The sequence below is a fragment of the Pleurodeles waltl genome, chromosome 6 (genome assembly GCF_031143425.1).
Source record: "Pleurodeles waltl isolate 20211129_DDA chromosome 6, aPleWal1.hap1.20221129, whole genome shotgun sequence".
Classification (NCBI taxonomy): domain Eukaryota; kingdom Metazoa; phylum Chordata; class Amphibia; order Caudata; family Salamandridae; genus Pleurodeles; species Pleurodeles waltl.
Genome location: NC_090445.1, coordinates 30,851,386 through 30,862,266, shown reverse-complemented (window position 1 = coordinate 30,862,266; position 10,881 = coordinate 30,851,386). Strand labels below are relative to the sequence as shown.

At 45.7% G+C, this 10,881-nt stretch overlaps 1 protein-coding gene across 4 annotated transcripts in view; it reads right to left on the bottom strand.

Moving 5' to 3' along the window:
• Nucleotides 1-588: 588 nt before the first annotated feature.
• Nucleotides 589-10,881, bottom strand: part of GTF3C4 (general transcription factor IIIC subunit 4) — a 31,160-nt gene continuing 20,867 nt past the window's right edge. For 3 of the 4 annotated variants that reach the window (XM_069237119.1, XM_069237115.1, XM_069237117.1), the window contains 4 exons: nt 6,594-8,375; nt 3,272-3,402; nt 2,727-2,815; nt 589-1,109 (listed from right to left, as the gene is read on the bottom strand). In XM_069237119.1, coding sequence (XP_069093220.1) covers nt 1,045-1,109; nt 2,727-2,815; nt 3,272-3,402; nt 6,594-8,375 — 2,067 coding nt within the window. In that variant the 3' untranslated portion in view covers nt 589-1,044. The remainder of the gene's footprint in view (nt 1,110-2,726; nt 2,816-3,271; nt 3,403-6,593; nt 8,376-10,881) is intronic. The other variant, XM_069237116.1, reaches the window with a different exon arrangement.

The following is a 10,881-nucleotide window of genomic DNA, read 5'->3' as shown; positions in this document are numbered from 1 at the left end:
GCATTGACCTGGCTGATACTAAAAGACAAACTATGCGAGATCTGGATTCTCATTGCCAATCGCGACTGCACGCATCTCCCTGCATTGACCTGGCTGATACTAAAAGACAAACTATGCGAGATCTGGATTTTCATTGCCCATCGCGACTGCACGCATCTCCCTGCATTGACCTGGCTGATACTAAAAGACAAACTATGCGAGATCTGGATTTTCACTGCCCATCGCGACTGCACGCATCTCCCTGCATTGACCTGGCTGATACTAAAAGACAAACTATGCGAGATCTGGATTCTCATTGCCAATCGCGACTGCACGCATCTCCCTGCATTGACCTGTCTGATACTAAAAGACAAACTATGCAAGATCTGGATTCTCATTGCCAATCGCGACTGCACGCATCTCCCTGCATTGACCAGGCTGTACAAACTGAGCAGCCGTCTCACTGATTCGTGCAGCACTGGGGTCGGGGTAATTAATCCCCCTTTGGCACTCGATTCCTGCTCCCAAGCTTGAAGGCTGATACACCTGCACAAGGTGCACCTGCATTTTTTGTAGGGATGTACCTTGAGGTTTAATAAAACAAAAACGTTGTCACAATTAATCTCATATTTAATTGGGTGAGCTTTATAAAGTTGGTACAACCTGTGCCACATAAATACTTCCATTTATCGAGCATCCTGAACAGTTTGTGGTAGAGGCAAGTCCCACCGGCCACGCCAGAGCAGACCACACACTGTAAAACCCTCATCTGCGTAATAGCGGTATTCCTACTGTGAGAGGTCACAACAATCCACGCTGCAGGGTCCACGCCCCCACCGCTCAACAATGAAACATTTAAGGTCAGGCGTCCCTGTACCACGACCGCTGCACTGGCTGGAGCACATCGCTGGGCCGCAGTGCAATGTGCAAAGGCAACTGACTTCAAGGTGCACCCGCCTCCTACTCTGGCTGCAGGCGAAGGGGTGTGCGATCTGCAAAACCTGCAGTTTTCCTCCACTTTCAGCGACGAGGTGTTGAATCTTGGGTGCTCCGCGCTGCTCAGCTTCAGAAGACCGGGGAGTCACAGAAGGTGCATGGATCCTGCAGTAGTCTCTGCAGCCACTCGGGATCTACGAGCAAGAACCAAGTCAGAATTAGCAGCACCCAAGAGGAACCGTGCTGCCACAAACTGTAACATGGAAAACACAGACAAAAAACTGCACTGCTGTAGAAGTAAAGGTCACTGCTACCCCCCCTCCGCTCTACCACCCATTACTGTTACAGGGAAGGGGAGATTTAGATTTGTTTCCACTTCTTACACTTGGGTTTTAGATGAAAGACAAGCAGCTATGCTTAAGTATACATTTATCTATGTTATGACTAAAAAACATTCATTCCAAGTCTGGTCCCAGGAATAGAAACACCATATTTGCTTGGTGGACTAGAACTATTCCAAGGGCAGTCCTGGTGCCTTTCTGCAGGTGCGGGAAAGGGGCGTGGCTAGGGAGGAAATAAGAAACTCGGATAGATTTGCATACTGGGGTGAGCAGCACAGGCATGTTGCTGTGTATTGTGTACTAGGTGGCTTGTGAAGGGCAAGTGGGTGATAGTTGGCAGGACAGTAATGCAGAGAACCGGTAGGATAACACCACCGCCCACCAGAAAGTCTAGCTCATCTGCCCTCTCTCACATGAAAGGGCTAGTAAGGCCCTTCCTTAGGTATTGTATGTTTCAGCTTATCTATAGCATTTGAGCTCAGGTATAGCATGCCGTGCAGAATATAAAGAGAAATGCACCACTGCTGGCGCACGGATTAAACGCCTGAACAGTAATGCGTGTGCTGTCCCTAGCGATTGAAGATTATTCACAGGAGCGGTGACATCAATCTACGTAAAGATCACTAGGCCTGAATCTGTACAGCAGTAAAGTGTAAATCAGGTAACGTAAGGGCTTCAATAAATTGGTTACTACGAGTCCTTGAATGAGTCACTGTATATAAATTGATGGGGGAGGGGGGGTGGGAGTAACCCACTCAACTGCTCCACAAAGAAAATTTCAACAAGCACTGGTTTGTGGATAAAGCCCGATAAACATTTTGAGAGAACGTAGGCCGTAACACAGGCAACAAACCTAGGCCAACAAATAGCAAAACATATCATGCAATGCTCAATCAGATGAACGAGGAATGGGATCAATTTCCAAAGTGTAATTACTCCTACGCTTAATTCACCACCTTGCACTGATCAAAAGCTGTGAAAGAGGCCAGCGGTGTAAACTGCAGGGGGAGCACACAAGTGGCCACAGGGACTGGTGGGACTTTCTCTGCTAGGTACTTAATTCAACAGTAACAAAACAACACATTTCAATTTAAAATCTGAAGCAACTAATCAAAAACCGAGAGGTCTGTTGAAATTGGATAACTTGAACACACATTTTTAAAAATTTCAAATAACAATTCAATCAGAGCAAGGGATATTAAAGGATTTCATCTGAAGTATCACATAGTGAACACCGTTTGTTTTGGGAATGTATAATCTCAAAGAATTCCTAAGCAGGCTCGGGGATCCAGGCAGAGAAGACTAAACTGTAAATCCTGAACTGCTGCTTGCTTGGTCTCAACAAACTTTGTAAAGTGTCTCCGCAGCCGGTGTGGCTTGTACTACACTATCAATGTACTACAAGAAGCACAGCTTTAGCGTAATAGAACCTAGGATCTTTGCACACATTCTTGGTTCCTCCTGGCTTACCTTCGGGGATAGAATACCTTGCAATGCTGTCCTGGAGCAAACACTTTCTGTAGATCAAGCTCTGGCAGGCCTGGTAGGTTAGGAAACACCTGAAAAAAGAAATCAGTACACAAAGGATGCTGTGGGAGTTGTATTACAAAGTGGAGAAAGAAACTGGTGCCTATGGGGAGGTTTATTTTCAATCACACCATGTAGGGTTTTTATGGAGCATCAATTCAGCCTCACAGCTAAATCAGGAGATGTATAGAGTGACTAAACAAAACAACTAAGAGACCGGTGAAGAGCAGGCCACCACAGTGTGTAAAATGTGCACTTTATTGAAGCCTCCATCTAGTACCAGAGAAACAAGGACATCAGAAAACCAGTGTCCCCAAGAGTTTCTACTACCATCTTCCCAACATATAAGGATTCACCTCTTCCGCCAAACACTTCCAGGCCCTGTGATTGCACTTCCAAGCACACCATTGGTGATTACAAACCTTTAACAGTCTTTCTCTATAAGATATAGAGTTTTGGACAGAAAACCCTTGCATGAAGATGCCTACCTTTGCCAGATGTGTCCATTGGAACAGACAGCCTGCTTGCGATCAGTGAAAGGCAGGATCTCCTTGCACAGGCTGCAGTGCTCTGGGAATGTTTGCTTGTTCATCTTCTTGAGTACGTGTCCGATCAGTACCTAAGGGTATAGCACAATGTAAGCAAAATCTATAGACTGGGCATGGACTAACTGTACACCTCAAAGCATAGGTTTAGTCGTGCACTTTTAGGTGTCCCTGGGTTGCACGACTACTATCACTAAACAGTCAGACTATCAAACATCACAAGAACTGGGGGTACAAGTACTGAGGACAGCATCAGTCCATCATCGGTGACATGGGGCTGCGTCTTTCCCTAAAGGATTATCGGATAATACAAAACATTAACGCTCCCAAAGCACTGACACTCACTATGGCCCCTTCAAACCTATTTAAATATACTCTTTCTTTGAATCCTGTTTAATTAATAGACTGAGCAACTATCGGCAGAAACCTCTTGCTCAATACTCACAGTTACTTTGAAAGGAAGAGGGTGCTACAGGCCAGAAATATCTGAAACCTGGCCAACGGTCCCGTCTGATCTTGTGGATCAACCAACATTTGTACAGAGAGGTCTGTGCGACTCCTGCATAAACCTTGAAAGTCCCCAAATCACCTTCAGTTTTCGTATATAAAAAAAAGCTTTGGCAAAGCCAACAAGTCTACCCTTTGGGACCCACTAGCTTTGCTGATGCTTTTTAGCAACATTGAACAACATTGGTTAAACCCAATTTTTTTTTGCGAATGCTGTCGAGTATCAGCATAAAAAGTGCAATGACGCGACCGCTGTTGATGGTCGCACCATTCTGTAGCACACGCATTATTCATCACGTTTGCGTGCGTCTATAGAGTGGTGAAGGTGCCATTTAGATTGGTCATTAAAAAAAATAAAAAATTAAGTGGGTGAAGGCGCTTTTGTGGACATGCTGTATCAATTTGCTGTCTAGCCCATCTATCTATCTATATATCTATAAATACATATATATTATATAAATACAGCAGGGTGGGGACACAGAGAGGCGGATCAGAAAGAAGCACCAATGAAAAAGCAACATAGGGAGAGCGGGGCTGGGAAGAAGCACACAAGGAAGACAGCAATATGAAGCGTGGAGGAGAACTACATGGGAGAAAGAGTGAGCAGCCACCAAGGAGAGTGCAAACGGAGCAGGGGGCGGGACGCAGAAAGCGAGAGCTGGAAACGTGTACTCTGATGGGGTGCTTAGCCAAAAAGAAAAAGTAGTTCCCTAAAAGTGAGCAGAGGAAGCACAAGTCAGCGGGTCAAGAGGGTGGTGAAGAGACTGTGTCCCAGAACAGTAACAGCCAAGAAAAGGCATTGAATAAGAAGCAAGGAAGTGAGAGCGACAAAATCAAATAGTGGGCGTGATGTAAACCCCTGTACGTTCCTGTAAGCCCAGAATTGGTCTTCTGCAGGCTCAACCTAATGAATAAACACAGCATGTCTACACACAGAAACCAGGACTTTTCAGATGCATTTTAGAGAATTACGAAATACAGCATTCCGATTTTGCCTCCAGATGAAAGTCTAGTACTGACATTTTATTAATATTTTTAGTTAAAAACCAAGTCAAAGTATTGTAGCAGTGCACACGTACTGTGGTCATACTGGCACATTATTGACATTGGTTCTAAATGTCAACGAGTTAAACCCTTTTGCCATAACCCAACATTTCCACACTGTAAGCTTAAACAGAAGACTCCCGTACACTGTGGAGCAAGAAGCAGTTTTACTTTCAGGTTTACAGCATCTTGATTGCTCCACTCACTACCGGATAGACCTTGGTATCACAAGAGCTAATAGAGCAGCGGTCTTCAAATGTTTTAATGGTGCGCACCCCTTTACCCCCAATTGGGGGTGGGGGAGAAATACATAAATCATTGGGCCCCCTCCAATTTTTTCCACAATCGTTCTATTAAGCTGGCTATGTTTAAATGTGTCTAGATTTATTTAAATGGAACAGTTAAGTTCTGTTACTGTTTTAAAAACGCAATCAAATACACGATGCCAAATAAACTGTCAGGTAGGCCTTACTAATGTCTAAAAGCATCCACAGTGTGATTATTAGTAGTTTGTACATTGTTAAGTGCTGTGGTCATATTTGTTTATTATATGCTGTGTATATCCGTATGCACTATTCTTGTGCCTTCAGGTAGTAGGGCACCTGACCACGTGCACCCATTATACTGTATTGTTTTTGTACATTTACCACTACGGACACCAATCTGAAGTGAGATTTTCTGCCATTTACTACCTTTCCGTTTTTGGTTATAGAAGTGGGAGTGGGGTGGGGGTTTTGAAGAGTATTTGGAGTTCCTTCACTTTTGGCACACACTCCCAGCTTGGATATAACTCACAAAACCTGTTAGTGATGGCCAGTTACAGAGGGGTTTAATGCTGTCCATTTTTTCAGCTTACAGGCCTGTTACCAGCATTTTGGACAGAGCCTGGCGGACTCCCCTCCCCCCATCCTGCAACCCCTGGTATCATATGAGCCCCCCCCCCCCCCATTTGAATACCCCTGTAACAGAGACTACAGCAGCGGTCTATGTACCGTGGAAGCTGCTCCTCAAGGTTCACAGACACAGTTTTCTATCACCCTGGACACAGCCTCCTCTCTTGGTGCCACGAATCTAAGGCAGGTTGCCTACTGGTTCCTGAGAAACAACCACTCACCAGGTTTTCGACTTTAGTGTTTTCTTCTTTGGAATTGCCCTTCCCTACCCCTTGGCCCCTCTCACCCTAAGAGATTCTCCTCTAATAGTGTTTTCATTATTACTTCTCAATGTCTTTTCACACAAAAGCTTCGCTTATTTTCACCTGGTCTATTACAATTGCTATCTCACCTTCATGGATTCAAACTCTTGTAAGCCTCTTGTGAGCTGGTCAACTCCCTGTCTTTGCATTTGTACTGCACACGTTGACTTCAGAGAATCTAATTTTGTGAGCCAACACTTAGCTCTTGTTCTGCCACAATGAGTTGCAGTGCCTCCCTGCCTGCCTGTTCAGTTCTGTGATGAGGGTGGAGGAGAAAGTAACAGAATGGTACAGAAATACTGTAATATTGACCGATGTTTTAGATCCTGGGTCATGTCCGTTGGCTGAAGCGAGGAACTTTTAAGAGCTTAACCTTCAGGAGAGGTAGCAATGTGATCTTGGGACTGAAAGGTTAGGGCTAGTTTATGTTTTTAATAAGAATCAAATTAGTACACATCATTAAAGCATGGCTTTAAAGTAAAACTTTGTTGTGCAGTTTGGCTTTCCCATTCACCTTACCCGAGCAGTGCGGTCATCGTACTCCTCGTCAGATGTCAGGAAGTCGCAGACTCCTCGCGTTGGAATGCTGGTGTTCTCCGCGATCCATGTGTGCAGGTACACCTCCCCCAGGACACGTTTCATGTGCTCGCGAGTCAGATGCATTTCCACCGCTTCAATCTTCCCTTGCGTCTCCAAAAGCTTCTCCTCCATCATTCCCTGTACTTCAGTTTCACCAGAAGGAGCCATATCTATTGACTCCAAAGAAGTCTCTCCTTCTTGTCCCTTTTCGCTTTCCGGTTCCTCAGAGTCTTTGCTCTCCTGTGCGCTAGTATCCGTTATCAGGACTTTTGTTTCATTGTGTGATGGCCTCCAAGGAGCCTCTGAGGGAGGCTTCTTTAGTGACTGGCAATATATTCTCAACAGGAACAACCTCAAACGCCAGAAGTATGTGGCCCCGTCCTCGATCTTTTTATCCAAGGCCTCTTGCAAGAACTGAGGGATTTGTCTGTCTTTTAAAATCTTCCACCGCACTATGTCAGTCAGATCCACCTGTTTGAACAGATTTTGGACAGGAGACTCGAGAAGCTGTGCTGCAGCTTCCTCAAACGTTTTTAGCATGATAAACTGAACTTGGTAGGTCTTGTTGACTGGGTGAAGACCATTGTTCATGCCCTCTGTGGTGATGCAGGCTAGATAGGCACCGCATGGGCTGACAGCGATACCATGGGTTTTCACAGAGCCAAAGATGTCATTCACCTTGATCAACTGGTGCTCAAACCTTAGCGCCACATCAGTGAATATGGGGATTAGCTGCCGCACTTTTGCGTCGCCTGAGCAGGTGTAAACTGTGCCGTTCTGCTTGTCCGCAGTCATTGAGACTATAGGTAATGAATGAAGTCCCGTAACGTGGGAATTGTGAACATTTAAACCTACTTTGGTGATTAGGAGCAGGCACCAGAAGACATAGGGCCCTCGAGCTGCCACCACAAGGCTACAGTTGCACTTCTGGTAGGGGTGGTACAAAGGGAGGCATTGAATGCTGTGCACTGGCATCTGGTCGGCATCTTGCCAAAGCACCACCGGCTGCCTCAGCGTGAAGTAGCCTTTGACTGCCTTCAGGTTGACAGGTAGGATTTTCACTGGTCCATGGTTGCTTCCTACGATTAGTCCACTCATTTTACGGTTACAGTGCTCGTATTCCCACCAGGATAACACACTAGGAGCACTAATTCCAGACTCAATAGTGTTGCAGGAAGTGATAGATTCTTTACCTACAAAGGGAAGCTGAAACTGCCAGACTGCAATGTTTCCATTTTCGAAGAGGACTGCCAAAAGTACGGAGCCAACATCACGACACTGATTGTTGTGGCTCACCTGCTGAGTAGTACAGATACCAGACCACTCCATGCGCACTGGCGTCTGCATGCTGTGACGCCTCTGAAATTCTGCAAAGTCCCCAAGTTCTCCTTTTGGGATGTCCCCTTTGCAGAGCTTGAAGTTGGCTTCATAGAGCCGATCACCATAGAGCTCAGTTAGATCCACCAACTGGACCCACTGTAGTCTGTTCAGATTGGCCTGAATGGTCAGTCTATTGTCTAAAGTCAGCGCGGCTAAAAGACATCGTCCGTTGGCATCGCAGCCCATCGGGGACCAGCTGGTGTACTTGAATCCTCGCATGGATGGTAAGGATTTCCCTTCTGGGTTGAATACTCTGTCAAGCATAAAAGTCTGGCTGACTGTTGGATCACTGGAGCTGGCAAACTTTTGTTTACATTCTTCCACTTCGTCTTTGATGCCAACCTGAAAGAAACCACATGTCATTACTGAGAGCTCCACAAAAAATTTGCACGGTTGCAAACAGCTATTTGTTTCTCTTAAGCACTGTCATTATTCACTTGAAGTTTTTTTGGTGGCATATAAAACTGGTCTTTTTATTTAAAAAAAGCAGTAGATACTAACAAATCAGTTACTAACATGAAATGTTTAAACTGTGTTCAGCAAAAGTCCAAACTGAGAACAGTCCACACCAATAGTTTATCAAAGTTTCAACAGCCCCCTTTCTGGGGGTGCACAATTAAAAAGCACATATCTTTTGACAAAATATGGCCTTTACCTAAATCTGAAGAAAACGCACTCTCCCTTTCTCACTCTCCCTGCTGTTACTCGTTTCTATTAGTCTGTTTTTGTGCTTTTTCTAGTTGTGCTGCCATTGTTTTTCGTCTTTTTTGTGTGTCCGCTCTGCCTTGCTTTCCCTGCCCTTTTCTCCTCAGTTCTCCTTACCGGCTTTCCCTCTCGACCCCCACCCACTGCAGTCCTTACCTTCCCGGCAACCCACTTAATGATGGCTTAAGTGCGGATGCCCCAAAGACAAGCTGTTTGCACCCGGGCCGCCCCCAGCACCTGGACCTCTAGTGCCACATGGACCCACCTACCCCGTTGCGTCCCTTCACGCCCTCAACCCCGGAAGCCACTTGCCATGGTTCAGCCGCACTGTGCCGCACAACACAGAAGGAGCCTTCATCTGCACCGCCTGCAAATTCTCTTACACTCTGCCTCCTCCAACACTTACCACACCACCCAGCATGTCCCCTGCCTTGCACGCTCCAACCAGCCACTACTCTCGTATGTCTCCACATTCATCTTCAAGGCTGGCATAGAATGTTTAAAAAAAGTAGGGCGCATGAGAGGGGTTTAAGGGGCAGTTGAAAGGGGGTACCTTGTCTTTGTAAGAGAACTATATTTTGTAAAATAACCAACATTTTAAAATATTTTCATGAGAGAGAAAGAGAGAGAGAGAGAGAAAAAAAAAAGGAGATTGTATATAAAAATTCCTGGTGAAATCCGATTGAAAGCAGCTGTACCCAACTATTTATCAGAAAATACATTTTTTAGGGGGGGCATAACACCCAAAACTCCCCTCCACAAGCTACGCCCCTGAACATGACCAAACTTACCCTCCACACTAGATATGGCTGCAGCGATCCCCAACGGCTACAAAATCGTCAGACAAAACCATCAACACGAGCAACACTTCAGCTGCACCAACTTTGTTGGAACCGCTAGCAGCTACGTGGGGCACATCACCTTCAAGCTACAAGCCACATCCAACGTTATCCTGTGCGGAACCCGCATGTACATACCAGCTTGACCTCGAGCCACTTATAGCAACAAAATCACAGACCTCACATCTCCAACTCTAGCACTTACAGCCTGCCTGGGACCACAACTTTCCCGTAGATGATAGCTTAGACCCCCAACTTGACCATCCTGCTCAAAAGCTAAGGGAACCCTGTCCTCACCCACCATGTCACTGGACCCACACACGCTGCTAGACACCCCGGACCTTTATCTTCTTCTCCCTCAGAAACATCACGTCCACAAACCTACACCGATCATCTTTTTTTTATTTTTTATTTAATGCGTTTTTATATAGCGCGGACTTTACCCGAAGGTGTCAGAGCGCTTCACAATAGGCAAAGTAAAGATACAAGAGGAGAAGAATTACAAGTGAGCCTGTTACAAAAACAAGCGTTACATTACAAGAGGCAATCGTGATAATTGTGCACGTATCAAGAGCAAAAAATAAACGAGGTAGCAAACGATACGTTATGAGAGGAAAAAGTGACGTGTGCAGGTTACAAGAGCAAATAAAGTACGAATAGAGGTAAAAAAAAAAAGTTGCTGGACTGACTATACCCTCATCAGCTTCAAAGTCACCATCTCGCACTGTACTAGAGCCACCACCTCGGACTTGCTCATCTCAGCTGGAAGAACGTCTCACAGAAGGATAAGGCTTCCATCTTCTCTGAGCACTGCCAAAAATAAACAGCAACCTAACTGATGACATCAAGAACTTCAGTGTCTGATTCTGCACCAAAACCTCACCCCCACACTCTGATGCGCTCCAAAACACCACAAAAACACAGGCTATCTGGTACATAGACGAACTCAGGATGATGAAAAGGCACGGCAAGCAACTGGAGGCAAGTGGAGAAGGAGCCACAACTCCAAAGACGTGTTCAAGTCAGCCCTGAGATGCTCCCACTAGCAAATCCAGAACACCAAGCGATCAGCCCTCGCAGACCACATCAACACTAGTACCAACAGCAATAAGGATTTCTTCTCCACCATCAGGGATTTCACCATGCCCGCAGCCACTGGCCACAACATAACTGCCTCGCAAGACCTCTGTAACGCTCTCTTGGACTTTTTCAATAACAAAAGTCACAGCTGTATATGCCAAATTTGACCCTCAATAGGACCTCCATGAACCTCAAAGCAAGCCTCAGAGTCTCTCGGCTGAGAA